Raw genomic sequence first — 20591 nt, 5'->3', positions numbered from 1 at the left:
AAAAATCCAAACTACATGTTTAAACTATTGTATGAGTCCCACGTGTTAAGTTTGCTGTATGTTAGTAACCTTTTTTTCCTCTTGTGTAAAATGGCACAAAAACAAACTTCTAGTAGTCACGCATAAAAAAAATGTATGTATAAATCTTACCATACTAACGTTTTGGAAAAATATATCCATTAATTAGATTATGTAGCTAAATAGCAATACGCACCTGATTATTCTAGTATAAACATATAGTTGGATTAGATTTTGTATTAACAAAAGAACACTCCAACACATATCAAAACTAAAATATTTCATGCTCTTATAAAATGGCTTCTTTAGTATGAAGAGCAATTTAAAGACACAGAATACTTATAGAATATTATCTGGTCAGAAACTGGGCAAATGTATTGGAATACACCACTTAATCATTGATTTCAGATTTTTCATTCAGTCCCATTGCCACAGGTGTATAAAATAGAGACCCTAGCCATGCATTCTACCTTTACTAAAATTTGCGGTAGAAGACATCGCTCTAAAGATCTCATAGAATTTGAGCATTGTACTGTGATGTACAATAAGAAATTATATTGTGGTACCGTGTTACCGAGAAAAATGGATGTGAATACTTTTCTGCCCAATGATGACAAAAGTATTCTCGGAGTGATACTTTTATTGGCTAACCAGAAAATAATATATGTTTGCAAGCTTTCCGTTGTACTGTAATAGGATACCACTGCTGCAACAAGTCAGATTGTGAATTGTTTTCCCTCCAAAATTTTCTATAGTGAACCATAAGTGACATTATTGAAAATTGGAAGCATTTAGGAACCAGAGCTAGTGATGAGCGAGTATACTCGCTGCTCGTGTTTTTCCGAGCATGATCAGGTCTCCTCTGAGTATTTTGGCATGCTCGGAGATTTAGTTTTCATTGTTTCATCTGGATGATTTGCGACTGCTAGGACAGCTTGAATGCATGTGTGGAATGCCTGTTTGTTAGGAATCCCCACATGTATTCAGCCTGTCTACAAGTCACAAATCATGCAGATTAGACTGCGAAAACTAAACTCCGAGCACACCAAAATACTTGGAGGACACCCTAGCACGCTCGGAAAAACCCGAGCAATGAGTATATTCGCTCATCACTAACCAGAGCAACTCAGCTATGAAGATACAGATGACGAAAGCATACAGAGTGGTGTAACTGAATGATGAGGCACATGGTATATAATAGTCAGCAACATTCTACTGACTCAGCAACTGCGTAGTTCAAAAATCCTTTGGCTTTACCATCAGCACAAAAATTGAGCCCAAGAGCTTCATGACATGGGTTTCTATGGCCAAACTGCTGGTATGTGACTATTTTTCAAGAGTTGGCCTATTTCTGTTTGTTCCAGTGCAGGGAAATATTAATTCTTCAATGTAGCAAAACATTTTGGTCCATTGAATGCCTACAATATTGTGGGAACAGTTTGAAGAAGTCCCTTCCCTGTTCCAACATGTTCCCCAGTGCACAAAGATAGATCATAAAAGCATGGTTAGGTGAGGTTGTTGTGGGAGAACATGACTGGCTGCATAGAGTCGTGACCTCAACTCAAATGATCACCTTTGGGATGAACTACAGCAAAGATTGCATGCCAAGCCCTCTCATCCATCTCTGGTTTCTGACCTCACAAATGCTCTCCTGGATAAATATCAAAAATTCCCAAAAACACACTCCAAAATCTTGAACAAAATCTTTCCAGAAGAAGCTGTTATAGTTACGTAGTTAGGGACCAATTTCATACTAATATTTATGGATTTAGAAATGGGTTTTCATAAAATAGTTTGCAATGGATATTCCAAAACATCTGAAATAAAAATTTAAAAATATTTTTTGTCTGCGCGTACTATAAGAACTATGGGAGTTGTTCATGTAATGTGATTGTGCATCTTCCGTGTTTGCATTGCCTTGCTTGCACTAGATATTAGATGTTTGTTATTGGAATGTAGTGATTTTTATTTTTGGCATGTTTAAATACAACACTGCAGTTAGAAATGGTGGTAAACAGACTACTGACATTCTTAATAAATGACTGATGTACTATTTTGACTATTGTACACAAGAAAAGTGAAAGAGCTAACATATCCTGCTTGAGAAAGTCTGTAAGGATAGACAGAAATTTCTACTTTCAGCATGTTTATTATAGGCCACAGTCTGTAGCAGGTAAAACTATGGTATTAAGAGCAAAATTGAAGAGCCACTTAAAACTTTCTCTAAAAACTCTGGCGGCTGCATTTGGGCTGCTACTTATCCACATGTGGAAGTCACAGCCTGATGGCATATCTTTAAAGGGAATCTGTCAGCAGATGGAATTTGAGGGCAGCATTCAATAAGGCCTAAGACACAGATTTCAGTGATGTGTCACTTATTAAGCTGTGTGCTACTGGTCTCATATAATGTTTTATCACCAGGAGGTTATCATTGCACATACTAGCTCCCTTGTGCTTCCTGTTCTGACCACACCCCCGCCTTTGATAAGCAGCTCACTGTCAATTGACAATGTATGTAGAAAGCTGTAGTGTGAGCAAGGTTAGCTTTCTGAACTATGCCATGTGTCACAACTACTACACTAGGAAACTAAGTGATGCATCTTTGGAATCAGGGTCTTTTTCACTACTTTATGCTGCTATCAGAGAAGATAGAAAAACACCTGTGGACAGATTCAGTTTAGGCACACAACTGCCCAAACTGTCCACTATCTAGGATATGGTTAGTCACACAAATTAGCCTATATTGCAGACAACAGAATATTATACCCATCACCTATCCATTTGTAGAAAACATTAGTATATAATTTACCATTTTTTAATATATTGAATTTTCGGAAACATTAATTAATACTGTGATATCTGTGCTTTTACACAGGACTACATATAAAACTAATGTGTTGTCTTTATACATTTACAAATTCTAAAATGTTACCCTTAAAAAATCGAATGGATGTATAAATCTTTATGACACTGTTCTTCATTACAATATTTAGCAATTTTTCGTAACAGCTGTTGAACATAGTCATTCTAAATTTGCTGCAATTAATTCATAAATTTAATGACTTTGGTAGCAAAATCCAATTATTTTTCATTCTTGTTTATTTTGGCGTGTTTAGGAGGACCAATAAGCAAGCTGAGGAACGACCCAGTGAGAATCATACATGAAGCTGTGGATGACACTTACGATTGGATGAATGCTATCATCTCTACTGTGTCTCACTTGATATCATTCGATGATGAGAGCAAAGGTATCTAAGCCACGCTGTACAACAACTGCTGATTCACATGTAGACTTCTTCACAAATCTGCTAAATTTCTTTCAGCATGTGCCGTCATTCTTCTGAAATAAGTCTGCGTGTCATTTACATAAAGTCCAGCATGCCTTGTAATATTATAAGTAAAGATATCAAGTATCAACTAAGGCACTGTTCACATGTCTGTTCGGATATCCTTTACACCAGCTTCATGCTAAAAACAGACAAACTGAATAACCAAAACAATGGATCACTTATTCTAACAGAAGCAAAGGGGTCCATTAATTATCTTGGGTTGATATGTTGTTTGTTTTACAATGGATAGAAAAATTCTGAACTTTTTCTTTTGTTCTTAAAAATAGACACCAAGCAAACAATGGAGCACCTCTGCTTCTTTTTTCATAACTGATTCAACTGTTTAATTTATTTTGTCTGTTTTTAGAAGAAAGAGACATGCAAGATATCCAAAATACATGGTAACCTTAGGTGGATAATTTATTCTGTCTGATAATTATGGGCTTTCTTTGGTGCCTGCTAGTGATGAGAGAGTATACTCTTTGCTTGGGTTTTCCCAAGCATGCTCGGGTGTCCTGCGAGTATTTTGGCATGCTTGGAGATTTAGTTTTCGTCATCTCAGCTGCATGATTTGCGACTGCTAGACAGCTTGAATACATGTGTGGAAAGCCTGTTTGTTAGGAATTCCTACAAGAATTCAGCCTGTCTGCAAGTCGCAAATCATGCAGCTGAGACGACGAAAACTAAATCTCCGAGCACGCCAAAATACTCGATCAAACTGAGCAACGAGTACACTCGCTCATCACTAGTGCCTGCCTGTAGAATGAAAGAAAAAGCTCAGCATGCAGGGCTATTTTTCCATTCTAAAAACAGACTCTAAAAAAACCCGATAATAATCAATTAGGCCGCTCTGCTTTTGTTTGCATCCAGTGGTGCTTGAAAGTGTGCAAACTCTTAAGAATTTTCTATTTTTCTTTATAAATTTGATCTAAAACAACATTACGTTTTCAATCAAGTCCTAAAAGTAGATAAAGAGAGCCAAATCAAATAAAAGAGTCAATCAAATTAGATTTTGTCACCTTTCTATTAAATTGTTCCAATATCATATTTGTGAGTGGCGACAGCAAAATGACCTGTGATTTCAGTATTAGATGTGACCCCATTGTGCAAAAATAACTGCAGGTAAACATTTATGGTAATTGTTGATTGGTTTTGCATATCGAATTGGAAATTTTAGCCCATTCCTCCCTATAAGACAACCTATACTCTATTATGTTGAAGGGTTTTCTCCCATAAACTGCTCTATTCCACAATATTTCTGTAGAATTAAGGTCAAGACTTTCACTTGGTCATTCCGAATTGTTCATTTTATTCTTGTTTATTCTTGTTTATTTTTGTACAAGGAGTTGTGTGCTTTGGGTCGGTGTCTTGCGACACTCATGAGATTTAACTCCTATACAGATGTTCTGGCATTTTATTTTTAGATTTGCTAACAAAATTGAGAATGAATTGTTCTATCAAAGATGGCAAGTCGTTCTAGCCTAAAACAGACCCAAGCCTTGATACCACCACCACGTTTTTTTACAAATGGTATGAGATTTTTATGCTGTAATTCAGAGTTCTCCTTTCTCTAAATATAACGCTTTTCATTTACATAAAAAGCTCTACTTTGGTATCATATGACTACAACACATTGTTCCAATAGTCTTTTGGCTTGTCTAGGGGTCTTTTGCAAACTACAGATGGGCAGCAATGTTCATTTTGATATGGTTTTCTCTTTACAGTCCTGATAGTGGACTCATGAACATAAACAATAAGCTAATATGAGTTACTGTAGTTACTCAGAGATTGCCTTGGGTTCCTTTGCAACCTTTCAGAATATTATATGCCTGGCTTTTGGAGTGATTTTTTTGGGTTGGCCACTGCTGGAGATGGTACAATAGTCTTCAATCTCCTCTCTTTGTGCACATTCTGACTGGCTTTGAATTGATTGAGTCCAAATTCTTTAGAAATGGTTTTATATCCTTTGCCAGCCTGATGAAGATCGACAACTCTTCTTCTAAGGTCCTTAGAAATCTCCTTTTTTCATCCCATGAAACGCTTCCACAAGCGTGTTGTGAAGATCAGACTATGATAGATCCATGTTCATTAAATTAAAAAGGTGAGACACTCACACATGATTGTTGTTACCTTGATTAAAACCCCAGACTATTATTTCACCTTCAAATTATGTGCTAATCCTGAAGGTTCACATACTTTTACCAATGACAGACATCTGTGGTTTATTTTCCTTAATTAAAAAAATTACAAAGTACTGTATAACATATTAGGCTCATTTGCCTAATTTGGTTCTTTTCATCTTCTTTTAGGACGTTTGTGAAAATCTGATGTAGTTTTAGAAAAAATTTGAAGAGCTTAGAAATGTTCAAGCACCAAAGTAATTGATACATATGTCTTAATGGACATACGTAAACATCCTAAAACATGTTCAACTTCAGTTGTTTCATTCTGGGGTTATAAGGAATATACTGTATCTCTGTTTGAAAATAATTCAGAGCATGCTCTACTTTATCTTATATGTGATTGTATTGTCTTTCACTATAAGCATTGCATTTTTTACATGTAAGGATGTAGCAGAGCTGAATTTGTTAATGTAAATTGTGCTGAATATGTAACATCTATAAAAAAATTGTCATGTTGACAAAACGGCAAAATACAAATTCTAAATAAATATGGTGTTCTTCAAGACTCCTAAAAGTGCAATATGCAAATTGTCTCTTCAGAGAGGAAGAGAACTAGAACTCTAGTGCCACCTATTGGAAGTAGCAATCCTAAAAGTCAATGTCGACCCTTTAACGAGCCTTGTTACATGACTTAGGATAAAAGCCAACCCAGAAAAGTGCAATAAACTTCAAATTAGTTGCATTGCCTCCTAAAACCAATATGACCATGGATGTTGACTATAGTGATATCAATTCTAGCAATCATGCATGTCTAAAGAGTTAGTGGTTGGTATGGTCACCACAACGTAGCCACACCAAGGTAGCCATGATTCTAACAAGGTGCTATAACATCAGACCAGAAAGGAAAGGTCAATAATATTTTAAGCATTGCCACTAAAGAGGATCTGTCACTTGCCATTAATATTTATTTTTTACCTGGTCTGAGTGCCGCTGCTATCTAGAATTTGGCATTGTTATGTATTCTTGTTCATTTGCCTATTTCTGAGATATGGTCCTTCTCTTCTTTATATCTAAAGTTTGTTTTCTTAGCATATGGGGTGTGAATGTGATCCTCAAGAATGCAACCAAAGTGAATAGTTAAGGATTTTGCCCTCTTGGCCAACAAAACTAGATTTATATACAAGTAAAGAGAGATCTATTACAGTAATGGTAAGGTACAAAAAAAAGCAGTAGGACATATACTCTTGAAAAAAATATATTTATGGCAAGTGACTAGAGATGACAAAATCAATTAGAGTGGAATTAAATTCTTGAATTTGACAAAAGTTCTCAATCACCAAAATGCAGATTTTTTTGTAATTCACTTTCGAGCATATTCAGCAAAATGTCTGCCACTGGTCCATAATGATCCATTAAAGGTTAAAAAAAATTAAAAAAATCCTCACCACTCACTTCTTCGGCCCCTTCACTTCTCACCTCTTTGGCCCCTTCACTACTCACCTTTTCGGCCCCTTCACTACTCACCTCTTCGGCTCCTTCACTACTCACCTCCACCCTTCTGGACCTCACCGGATCTTCTGATCCCCAACAAGTTGATTATTATAACTATGAATTATTGTAAATTGAACAAACATATAATTAAAGTAACAGAAAAGAACTTGTAATTTAGTTGATTATTTTATGAGACATAATAATAGTCATGTTAATGCCGTAAATTTAACAAGTCATCCCACAGAAAAGCACAGGTAGATAGATTGTAGATAAGAACAAACTCAGCTCTCATACACCTAAAGCTAGAGCATGTCTAGAAGTTCTCAAATGATTTCCTACATTTGAAAATAAGGTATTGTCATCCTCCAATTAAATGGATGCAATACTTACATTAATTTGTGTGATTTGTGTGAATATCCTGCCCCAAAATAATGCAGCTGCCAAACTTGAGAACAAAAATTCATAAGGAATTTATCATATCCCTCATCATTAAATGTGGATAGAAGGAAGTCTGTACCTGAAAGTACATCATTGGGTGCATTATAGTATCTCACATGCTGATCACTGTTGGTAAATCTTCTTTTTAAGCAAAACACATTAGAGAGGGATTTTATAAAGTTTTGTGTTAAATTCATTTTTAATTCTGATAACAAACACAAAAGTTTTTAACTGTATACATATTCATGACAAGTCGATTTCTTTGGACGGCAGCAACCATAATAAAATGACTGTGCTGTATCCTTCAGCTTACCAGTATTAGCATATCTCTAATTAAAAGGAAACTATTTTTGTGAAATGTTTGTGCGCTCATCATTGTTTAGACTGTATGATTGATTGTGTTGGTTCAGCTGCTGAAATGCATATGAGATCTATCTCCTGATTATAAATAATCCTAAATAAACATTTCTCTACAAAGGACTAGCTGCACAGATTTTCTGATGGTTTTACCCAAATTATCAATTATTATTGCAGAATTCAGAAACTAAAGCCTCAGATAAAATAAAACAAAATGCAGATTTCAGTTCAATTTTTAGTGGTTGTTATGTATTATCTTTTGTTGTCCAAAGATTTACGATCAGAAATTCATAGGAACAACTAACAAGGATTTCGAGGTTGCACTTGATTGATGGTCGGTGTACTCATGGTGCATTTTCTTTACTATGTAGAGTTGCAATTAATTATTCAGCCCCCATTGCAAATTAGTTTTGTTAGCAAAATTTATGAACTGTCTGCTGTTTCCAATAAACCAATCACACAAGATCGATTGAAAGGGCTCAACATAACTAATAAAACAAGTGATTTCTCCAAATTCAACCCAAAATGAAACTTTTAATGATTACAGCAGTCTCAGAATTATTCAACCCTTCATATCAAGTGTCTTTAGTACGGAGTAGAGCCCCTTTGCTTGTTATGACCTACTGTAAATGTAATGTATCGCAGATACCAGCTTATGGCAGCTTTCCTGAGGAACATTAGTCCACTTCTCATTGATAATGACCAGAAGACACGGGGCCAAAAACTATCGAGTGACTGCAAAAGACCTGCAACAGGCTCTGTGGTTTCAGTTTACATAGTAAGGCACAAACTAAATGTTGAAGGTCTCCAGACACATACACATCTACTTACCCAAAAACACAAGAAATGTCAGTTCCTATATGTCAAATGGTCAAATTCATATAAATATGCAACAGAAGTTTGGGGGTTCTATTCTGTAGTGTGATGAACTAAAACTGGAACTTTGGGGCCTATGGATCAGCGATGTGTCTGGAATATGAAGAATGAAGAATATACTGAGTTGAACACCCTGTCTACAATGAATCATGGCTCAGGCTTGGTGATGATCTGAGACTGCTTTACTTTCTCAGGCACTGAAATTCTGCAGAATTTGAAGGCCAAAATCAGTTCAGTTACATATCAAAAAGTTATAGGAGAAAATGTTATGACTTCATTGAGGAAGCTAAAGCTTATGCATCATTGGACCTTCAAAAAGGACAATGGCAAGGTTTGGTTTGAGAGGAAGTCCTGGAAGCTTGTGGAGTGACTGTCAGGTTGCTGGACTTGAATACCATAGAAAATCTTTGATGAGATTTGTAAAAGGTGGTTGTAGCATATATATAAGAGTGTGAGAGAAACTGTCATATACTTTCCCCTGAAGACAATTATAGTGTGAATATTAACATGCGGTTGTATTCTGTTTTGATGGTATAGAACATGGCTTTGTTTTTTGTTAGTGATAAAAACATTTAGGCTAGATATTAGCATAAAGTAGTAGGCAGAGTATAGAATACAGTTAAATGTTTGGGACCACTCCAGTATGGGAGGTGGGCAAAAAGCAAAAAGGAATGCACATCCTGGTTTAATCAGTCTGAGTTAGTGTATGTGAGGTTTGTGAAAAGTGGAAGTTCAAGTTTCAGTGTGCAGGAGGCATGTGGAGCACATAGCATACTGATAGCATGAGGTTGTACTTCATTTCCTGCAGACATTTCTGCAACATCCCGGATCTATGGCTCGAACAAGGCACTAGGAAGTGGGTCTTATTCCGTTCCATATAGAGGAAGCCTAGGGGGAAACCCATGAGGAAAATGTAATGGATTTTGGGAGTGCTCTGGGGACAGATGGAAAATCTCTGGGGCTGACAGGAGGATTAAGCATAGGGGCAGTGCAAGCTGGACATGAGCAGGAGCTTGACATGTGCTGTGTTGATGAAAATGGAACTGGAGGGAGCTGTGCCCGAAACTGTGTATTAAAAATGGTTGTATATGAACTTTACAGTAAAGTTGAACTTGTTATAACAAACCTGGTGTCACCTGATGTATTTGTGGCTGATCATGGACATAAGGACGGGGATGCACCGGAGGCCTCCGGCCTAAAAGTGAGTGCAATACATCATTCACAGTACACTACATTTGAACTGGGACACTGTTTCTTTGTGGGGTGCAAGAAAGTGGAGAAGCAGCAGGTGACCCACAGCTACTGCTCTGGGCACCTTACACATAAACCTAAGAAGAGTAGCGAACTGGAAGGTATTGCTCATGAGAAATAGGCTATTATTCATCGTGGGTGCTGCAGAAGTGGCTCTCTAAACAAGCATCATCTTTGCAGTAGGTCATGACACAAATCTTCTCATAAAGGGATTGAATTATTCTGACATACTGCAGTCATTCAAAATGATGGTTTGTATAGAATTTGGAGAAACCACTTGTTTATATTAGTTGTGTTGAGTTATTTACATTTTTCTTGTTTAACCCCTTAATGACTGCTTATGCGCATTTAAACAGCGGTAGTTAAGAGGCCTTATTCCCTCATTTCCATTTTAAAATGGCGATAGGGAATAAGGCAATAAAGTGTAGCCCGGTGGCGGTAATTTTCTGTGCGAGTCAGCTATATATAACAGCTGACATGCATTGGACCCTCGTGGTTTTGCGACCAACTGGGCCAATTAACCTTTAAATAACACGGTCAATCGCAACAGCAGTATTTAACTTGTTGCAAGGTGGTCACAAGACCCCCTTAGTAACCATTGGACCCCAAAGTCACTTCAAATGTAATGTGGTTCCAAAAAAAATGGTTTTGTAAATTTTGCTGGAAAAATTAGAAGTTGCTGATCAACTGTTAACCCTTCTAACCTCCTAACAAAAAATAATATGCTAAAAAAATGAAGTAGATGTAAAGTAGACATGTGGGAAATGTTATTTATTAGCTATTTTGTGTAACATAAATTTCTGATTTAAGGGCATAAAATTAAAAGTTTGAAAATTGCGAAATTTTTGACATTTTTGCCAAATTTCGGATATTTCTACAAATAAATGCAAGCCATATCAAACAAATTTTACTACTATTATGAAGTACTATGTGTCTTGAAAAAAAACACAATCAGTGGGCTCTGTTGAGGCATTCCAGAGTTATTACCACATAAAGTGATACAGGTCAGATTTCAAAATCCCTTCTTCGGTGACCTCACGTGATCTGATGGCAGGTGGTCACAGGAGATTGTGATTTTAGCACTGCTATGTAAAGCACAAGTGATCGGATAATGACAACTTCAAGTCTCCTAAGTTGACTATTAAATTCAGTCAAAAGCAAGAAAAAAATAGGAAAAAAGTTTTAATCAACCCTTTTGCTTCAATAACCCCTTTCTGCCATATGATGTACTATCCTGCCCATGTGCCCTGGGACTTAATTCCCAAGGACGGGATAGTACGTCATAGCGATCAGCGGTGCTCACGGGGAGAGCGCCGCTGATCGCGGCCGGGTGTCAGGTGATTATCACAGCTGACAACCGGCACTATTTGTCAGGGGTGGTCATGGACTGCCCCCGGCACGTTAACCCCTGGCACACTGCGATCAAACATGATCGCAGTGTACCGGGGATTTAGGGAAGCATCGGCAGGGAGGGGGCTGCTGCGGGGGCCTCCTTCCCTGCAGGTCCCCAAAAAATGGATGATGCTACAGTGTATGATGGGCTCTAATAATGCTCCATATATAAAGGGCCCCATTTGTAATGCTCCAGTGTATAACGGGCCCCTTAGATGCTGCTCCAGTGTCTGATCTACCCCATTTACAATGCTCCAGTACATGATGGGCCTCATGGATGATGCTCCAGCGTATCATGGGCCCTAATAATGCTCCATATATAATGGGCCCCATTTGTTATGCTCTAGTGTATAATGGGCCCCTTAGGTGCTGCTCCAGTGTCTGATCTGCCCCATTTACATTGCTCCAGTACATGATGGGCCCTATTTTTAATTAACACAGCATGGTATGTGAAAAGAGCTCCATGGAGTAATCTGAGGTGTGTGCTTCCACATCCTTCACTTTTGGTGTGGGTGAAGGACACAAGGAAAGGGGTTGTTCCTGACCAGAAGCCTGCAGTTACAACTCAGTGCTTGCATTTTTTACAACTTCAGAAGAGGAGGCGGAGATGGAGGCTGTTTCAGCAATGTAAGCCACAAACAGTTCCTGATACTCTGGCTTTAAAAGCAGTCTACCTACTCCCAGAAAAGGGAGCCTTACAGGCCTTCCAGAGCTACACCATGATGCTGGCTCAACACCTCCTGCCTTAGCTGCTATTCTGTTTTTGGCACTACCAGCAGATGCACCACCACCACCATCAGTACCAGGTGACCCTCCACGCCCACCTCTTCCACCATATTTCCTCATGTTTTGGAAAATGGACCCAAAATACCAGCAGATACAGTTGTGGCCAAAAGTATTGACACCCCTGCAATTCTGCCAGATAATACTCAGTTTCTTCCTGAAAATGATTTCAAACACAAATTCTTTGGTATTATTATCTTCATTTAATTTGTCTTAAATGAAAAAACACAAAAATAATTGTCCTAAAGCCAAATTGGATATAATTCCACACCAAACATAAAAAAGAGGGTGAACAAAAGTATTGGCACTGTTCGAAAAATCATGTGATGCTTCTCTAATTTGTGTAATTAACAGCACCTGTAACTTACCTGTGGCACCTAACAGGTGTTGGCAATAACTAAATCACACTTGCAGTCAGTTGACAAGGATTAAAGTTGAATCAACCTTTGTCCTGTGTCCTTGTGTGTACCACATTGAGCATGGAGAAAAGAAAGAAGACCAAAGAACTGTCTGAGGACTTGAGAAACCAAATTGTGAGGAAGCATGAGCAATCTCAAGGCTACACGTCCATCTCCAAAGACCTGAATGTTCCTGTGTCTACCGTGCGCAGTGTCATCAAGAAGTTTAAAACCCATGGCACTGTGGCTAACCTCCCTAGATGTGGACGGAAAAGAAAAATTGACAAGAGATTTCAACACAAGATTGTGCGTATGTTGGATAAAGAACCTCGACTAACATCCAAACAAGTTCAAGCTGCCCTGCAGTTCGAGGGTACAACAGTGTCAACCCGTACTATCCGTCAGCGTCTGAATGAAAAGGGACTGTATGGTAGGAGACCCAGGAAGACCCCACTTCTTTCCCCGAGACATAAAAAAGCCAGACTGGAGTTTGCCAAAACTTACCTGAAAAAGCCTAAAACGTTTTGGAAGAATGTTCTCTGGTCAGATGAGACAAAAGTAGAGCTTTTTGGGCAAAGGCATCAACATAGAGTTTACAGGAGAAAAAAAAGAGGCATTCAAAGAAAAGAGCACGGTCCCTACAGGCAAACATGGCGGAGGTTCCCTGATGTTTTGGGGTTGCTTTGCTGCCTCTGGCACTGGACTGCTTGACCGTGTGCATGGCATTATGAAGTCTGAAGACTACCAACAAATTTTGCAGCATAATGTAGGGCCCAGTGTGAGAAAGCTGGGTCTCCCTCAGAGGTCATGGGTCTTCCAGCAGGACAATGAGCCAAAACACACTTCAAAAAGCACTAGAAAATGGTTTGAGAGAAAGCACTGGAGACTTCTAAGGTGGCCAGCAATGAGTCCAGACCTGAATCCCATAGAACACCTGTGGAGAGATCTAAAAATGGCAGTTTGGAGAAGGCACCCTTTAAATATCAGGGACCTGGAGCAGTTTGCCAAAGAAGAATGGTCTAAAATTCCAGCAGAGCATTGTAAGAAACTCATTGATGGTTACCGGAAGTGGTCGGTCGCAGTTATTTTGGCTAAAGGTTGTGCAACCAAGAATTAGGCTGAGGGTGCAAATACTTTTGTCTGGCCCATTTTTGGAGTTTTGTGTGAAATGATCAATGTTTTGCTTTTAGCTTCATTCTCTTTTGTGTTTTTTCATTTAAGACAAATTAAATGAAGATAATAATACCAAAGAATTTGTGTTTGCAATCATTTTCAGGAAGAAACTGAGTATTATCTGACAGAATTGCAGGGGTGTCAATACTTTTGGCCACAACTGTATATGGTACTGTATCAGAAGTGTACAGCTCTATACAGTCTATGGATAACAGTAAATCTCCGTATATATTTCATGAGGTATACACAGACGCTCACAGGCTCAGTATGGATTACTCAATAAAATAACAAGTTGAAAAAGGGTACAGTATCACGAGATACAAGGTATATATAGTATAGTGTAAACATTCTGATTCTCCGTATACATTTCAGGAGGCAGACACAAACTCTCTCAGGCCCAGTATGGATTACACAAGAATATGAAAAGCTGTAAATGGTTAATGTAACACAAGCGTACAGCTGTATACATTGTTGGGGTAATCTTAAAGTTCCAAATATATTGCCGGAGTAACAGACAGACGTTTACAGGCTCATTATGGATTACACCAGAATCTAAATAGCTAAAAAGGTTACTGTATCAGAAGCGTTCTGCTGTATACAGTGTTGGCCAAATTGAAAATATCGGTATATATTTCCGTAGTTACCCTCAGACGCTCACTCAGTTTGGTTTTGACCATAATAAAAAATGTTGTAAAAAAGGTCATGGATAACAAGATAGCAAGTATATATTTTTTAGGGTACAATTGAAATCTCCGTATAAATAGTCCCGTAGTCACTCTCAGACGCTTACACAGTGTGAATTTGACTGTAATGCTAAATGTCAAACAAAGGTGCTGTATATCAAGAAACAAGCAGTAACGAGTATAGTGTAAAAATTTGTTTCTTTGATTCACCGTATATATAGAAGGCGTAACCCACACACACTCACTCACTATGGATGATGTAGGGAAGGTGGACTGACAGACAAACCAGCCTGTAGTGAGAAGCAGAGGTGTAGCGCAGTGTAGGTGTGAAACCGCTAAGATAAAGAGAAAGGGTGCAGTGTTTTAGCTTGCCCATTGGAGGGCAGTGGAGAGTGTAGGCGTGGGACTGAATAACTGCCATTGGTCAGAGAAACTGTTAGGTGATGGTGGGCGGAGTTACCAGAACTGGAAGTATAAAAGGCTGAGGGAAGGTTGTTGAAGAGTCAGTCCGCGAAGGGAGCACAGTAAAGAGGAAGTTCTGCTGAGGAAATAGAGACAGTGGAAAGGCTCCAGAGAGGACAGACAGTTGAGGCAGTCACAGAGGGGTGGCCCAGAGGACGGTAGCTGCAGATGAAGACGGCCTGGGGCTATCATACGGACGGTGTGCTCAGACTGGTGCAGCGCTGTGGTGGTTGGGCCTAGAGGATGCCACGATTATAGTTACAAAGGAAGTGAAGCTACCAGGGCCTGTGTACAGAGAAATGTGAAACGGCTGTGGTGAAATGCTGTTGTCGACAGAAGGATGGGCACTAAAAACGGACCTGTTCAATACAAACTCTGTCTCAGTCTCATGTTTGTCTGCGGCAAGAAGAGGGTCCCCCCACAGTTGGTTATCCTACAGATGATACCTTAATACAAATTTTTGAAACAAGGTACTGTATCAGCACATACCAGGTCTGTCCAGTCTAGGGTTAAATTTTCATCTATTCTTCCAGAGTCAGACACAGACACTCACAGGCTCACTATGTATTACACCAGAATTAAAAAAGTAGAAAAAGGGAAAGGTATTCATAGCGTACACCAGTATACAGTGTTGTGGTACTTTTAAATCTTCGTATATATTTCAATCTCAGTAAGCCAGTCCAGAATCTCCGCTACTGGAAACTACATGGATACACGTATAGACACAAAGTCGAGTGTTAGCAGAAATTTTGGAATTACTCATCGTGGGAAAACCTCCCGGTAGATGTTGCAGAGGCGATGCAGACCCTCAATTACTGTGTCTGTGGAGAAAGCGAAAATGGTTCTTTGTGAAGAAAGGATTGCTTTATCGCAGTAGCGTGGATCACATCACCGTTACTCGTCTCCATCAAATTGTGATCACAGGGAGAGATGTACCCATGGTCCTCACTGCCTATCATAATGTGTCTGGTCATTTTGGAGTGCAAAAGACAGAAGCCACAGGCCGTAGGCGATTCTATTGGATTGGCATGAGAGGAGACGTTGAAAAATGGTGGCAGGAATGTCACACGTCTGTGTCTATCACAACTGTGAAAGGTGATCATAAACCACCACTGCATCTGCTTGTAAGTTGACGTCCATTTCAAATGGTAGCCATTGATCATCTGAAGGTAGAGGCCAGCAGGACAGGCCAAATTTCTAGTGGCCGTCCCTGTGAAGGATTTAACTGCCCACACTACACAGCGGTGGAGCAGGGAGAGGTAAGTATTGCAACTTGCAAGTGCTGTGGCCATGACCAAGCGGGGGGGGCACAATTGTGGTCGACGGTACTGGCACAGGGCCCCTCATAGTACGCTGGTGTGTCTGACTGCGAGTGGGCCCTCCCACCATCTGAGACACTGTATCGTACTATGAGGGGCCTTGTGCCATTGCCGTCAGCCATCAGTGGGCCCATCCACCTGTTCAGAGCAACAGCACTTGCCTGGGTGTGCCAGGTCTTGACCCCAGCCGTTGGGGGAGGGGTGGGTAGCCCAGTTAGGGAGGTTTAAAAATTGGCATATGTTGATTTGATGGCTGGACATTCAGCTGCTGCAAAGGGTGTAACTGGGCAAGTCCGAGGAAGAGGAGGAACAAACCGAGGCAGTTTTGTGATAACCTATGTCATCAGGGTAAGGTGGGACAAAATCTTTTGAAATCCATGCATGGTTCATTTTAATGAAGGTTAGATCATCAACATTTTGGGTCGACAGACGGGTCCTTTTTTTCTGTCAGGATTGATCCAGCAGCATTGAAGACTCTTTCAGATAACACACTAACAGCAGGGCAAGTGAGCTCCTGTAAGACATATTGTGCCAATTCAGGCAAGGCGTCCAGTTTAGAAGCCCAGTAGTCAAAGGGGAATAACCTGTGAGGGAGAACATCGATATGGGAGGAAAAAGATTTTGTAACCGTAGTTGACAACTGCTGCCTCCTGTCACTTTTAATCGATGCAGTATTAGCAGTCGTGTGAGCTGTACTTGAGAAATCATTCCACAACATGGTCATTAAACCCCTGTATCCAACGCCACTTCTGCTGTGTGCACCATGAACACCTCTTCCATTGGGCCCACTACAGCTTGTGGGAGAACCAGCACCGCTGCTGTGTGCTGGGAAAGCCTCTAACAAACGGTTTACCAGAGTTGCTTTTTTGTTTGCCAATATTATTTCTAGGTTCTCCTGTGGCATGATGTTGTGTAATTTGCCTTTGTAGCGTGGATCGAGGATGCTGGCCAGCCAGTAGTCGTCATTCCTCATCATTTTGGCTATACGGGGGTCCCTTTTTAGGATTCGCAAGGCATAATCGCACATGTGGGCCAATGTTCCAGGTATCAATGATGCACTGTCCGTGGTGGGTGGAGGAGCAGTTTCTGGCAAATCCACATCCTTACAGTCCCGCACAAACACTGCACCTGACCTTGGAATGCCAATATTTTCTCTTGCTCCCTGAGAAACGTCCTCCTGCCCAAAATAATCATCCCCCTCATCCTCATCCTCCTCCTTTTCCTCTTCTTGATCTACCACATCCAGAACAGTTCCCTGACCAGACAATGGCTGACTGTCATAAAGGCTTCCCCCCTCCTCCGCTGCGGATGCCTGATCCTTAATGTGCGTCAAACTCTGCATGAGCAGACGCATAAGTGGGATGCTCATGCTTATGATGGCGTCATCTGTGCTTACCAGCCGTGGGCATTACTCATAGAATCATAGAATCATAGAATCATAGAATCGTAGAGTTGGAAGGGACCTCCTGGGCCATCTGGTCCAACCCCCTGCTCAAAGCAGGATTCGCTAAATCATCCCAGTTAGATGTCTGTCCAGCCTCTGTTTGAAGACTTCCATTGAAGGAGAACTCACCACTTCTCGTGGCAGCCTGTTCCACTCATTGATCACTCTAACTGTCAAAAAGTTTTTTCTAATATCTAATCTGTGTCTCCTCCCATTCAGCTTCATCCCATTGCTTCTAGTCTTTCCTTGTGCAAATGAGAATAAAGTTGATCCTTCTACAATGTGACAGCCCTTTAGATATTTGTAGACAGCTATTAAGTCTCCTCTAAGTCTTCTCTTTTGCAAACTAAACATTCCCAAATCCTGCAACCTTTCCTCATAAGACAGGGTTTGCAGACCGGTCACCATTCTGGTCGCTCTTTTCTGAACTTGCTCCAGTTTGTTTATGTCTTTTTTAAAATGTGGTGCCCAAAATTGGACACAATATTCCAGATGAGGTCTGACCAAAGAGGAGTAGAGGGAAATAATGACTTCACGTGATCTAGACTGTATGCTTCTGTTAATACATCCTGGAATTGCATTTGCCTTTTTTGCTGCTGCATCACACTGTTGACTCATATTCAGTCTGTGATCTATTAGTATACCCAAGTCTTTTTCACATGTGCTGTCACTTAGCCCTATTCCTCCCATTCTATATATGCTTTTTTCATTTTTATTGCCCAGATGTAGTACTTTGCATTTCTCCCTGTTAAAAACCATTCTGTTAGTTGCTGCCCACTTCTCCAGTTTATTTAAATCTTTTTGAATCCTCTCTCTCTCTTCTCTAGTATTAGCTATCCCTCCTAGCTTTGTGTCATCAGCAAATTTAATCAGTTTACCCTCAATTCCTTCATCTAAATCGTTGATAAAGATGTTGAACAATACAGGGCCCAGGACAGAGCCCTGTGGTACCCCACTTGAGACATTCTTCCAACTGGATGTGCAGCCATTTACGACCACTCTTTGGGTCCGATCACTAAGCCAGTTATGAATCCACCTAACAGTTGCCTTGTCCATTCCATACTTAGTCATTTTTTCAATAAGGATTGTATGAGAGACTTTGTCAAATGCTTTGCTGAAGTCAAGATATACTATATCTACAGCATTTCCTTGATCCACCCAATCAGTAATACCGTCATAGAAGGAAATTAAATTAGTCTGACATGACTTATTAGTTACAAACCCATGCTGACTCTGTTTAATCACTTCATTCTTATCCAGGTATTGACATACATGTTGTTTAATAATTTGTTCAAAGATCTTTCCTGGTATAGAAGTCAGACTCACCGGCCTATAGTTGCCTGGGTCCACCTTCTTCCCCTTTTTGAAGATAGGAACAACATTTGCTCTTCTCCAGTCTTCTGGCACTTCTCCTGTTCTCCAAGAATTTTCAAAGATTATGGAGAGGGGTTCAAAAATTTCTTCTGCTATCTCCTTCAGTACTCTGGGGTGTAATTCATCTGGACCTGGAGACTTGAATTCATTTAGGTTAGCTAAGTGTTTCCTCACTATCTTTCTGTTTATAGATATCCTGGATTCTTCTATTCCCTTAATAGGACAGTGAATAACAGTTGATGTTACATTTCCTTTCTGAAAGAAAACAGATGCAAAATAGGAATTTAAAAGTTCAGCCTTCTCAACATCCTCTCTTACCATTTCATCATTTTCATCCTGTAAAAATCCTATAGCATCTTTGACTTTTCTTTTACTTTTGACATATCCCCAAAATCCTTTATTATTGCTTTTGACATCTCTTGCAAGCCTCAATTCATTTTCAGCTTTAGATAATCTGATTTGTGCCCTGCAGGTTCTGCAAAACACTGAAGGACTTTACAGAGGTCTTTCAGCTTTGACCACTGCACACCCGACAATTCCATGTCTTCCCTCAAAATGCCTGCCCGTGTATCCTCCCTCAAATGCATTACAGCCTGCCTCTGTTCGCACAGCCTCTTAACCATGTGTAGGGTGGAGATCCACCTTGTTCCAACGTCTATGATTAGGCGGTGCTTGGGGAGGTGGAGCAATCGCTGCAGCTTCTGCATACGACTGGAGTGTACGGTCTAGTGACGGATGTGAGAGTACAGTCTTCGCACCTTATAGAGCAGGGATGTTAACTCAGGATAATTATTAAGGAAGCACTGCACCACCAGGTTCAAAGTGTGAGCCAGGCAAGGTATGTGTGTGAGTTTTGCACGGGCTATGGCTGCCACAAAATTATGGCCGTTATCACTGACTACCTTGCCTGCCTCAAGATGTAGACTGCCCAGCCATGACTCTGTTTGTCTCTGCAAGTAGTCGGCCAGTACCTCCGCATTGTGTCTGTTGTCGCCCAAAGACATCATCTTTAACACAGCCTGCTGATGCTTACCACTAGCTGTTCGATAGTGGGACACCTCGTGTGCAACACTGCCAGCTGCGGATGTAGTGCTCATGTGACTGCGCTCTGTGGATGAGCTTTCGCTGATAGATGAGGAGGAGGAGCGAAAGCCTACAGCCAACTGTTTCCTATACCGTGGGCTAGGCAGCACTGTTCCACCGCCGCTGTCCCCAGTGGAGCCTGCATTCACCACATTAACCCAGTGTGCAGTGATGGACACGTAATGGCCCTGGCCATGCCTTCTGTTCCATGCATCTGTTGTGAGGTGCACCTTTCCACTCTCTGACTGTTTTAGTGCATGGACAATGCGGTCTTTCACATGCCGGTGGAGGGCAGGGATTGCTTTTCGAGAAAAGAAGTGCCGACTGGGTAGGTCATAGCGTGGGACAGCGTAGGCCATGAGGTTGCGGAAAGCTTCGCTTTCAACCAAACAGTAGGGCATCATCTCTAATGAGATTAGTTTGGCAATGTAGGCGTTCAAACACAGAGTACGCGGATGAGAGGATGAGTACTTTCTTGTCCTACTCAGAGTGTCTGATAGGGTGAGCTGGACTGGACAGCTGCATATGGGTGAAGTAGCGGTGGACCAGATGGAGTGAGAGGGGGTTGGTGAAGGTGTTGGTGGTGATGGCCGAGAT

General features: G+C 40.4%; 1 protein-coding gene across 1 annotated transcript in view; it reads left to right on the top strand.

Annotated features, from left to right (window-relative positions):
- TRDN (triadin) overlaps positions 1-20591 on the top strand; it is a 477806-nt gene that overhangs the window by 95482 nt on the left and 361733 nt on the right. The window contains exon 3 of the mRNA XM_073576110.1: positions 3135-3266. Within this exon, the coding sequence (XP_073432211.1) occupies positions 3135-3266 (132 nt within the window). The remainder of the gene's footprint in view (positions 1-3134; positions 3267-20591) is intronic.

This window comes from Dendrobates tinctorius, unplaced genomic scaffold (genome assembly GCF_039654945.1).
Source record: "Dendrobates tinctorius isolate UK_male_01 unplaced genomic scaffold, ASM3965494v1 ptg000046l, whole genome shotgun sequence".
Lineage (NCBI taxonomy): Eukaryota > Metazoa > Chordata > Amphibia > Anura > Dendrobatidae > Dendrobates > Dendrobates tinctorius.
Note: the sequence above shows the minus strand (reverse complement) of the source record. Positions and strands in the feature narration are given on the sequence as shown.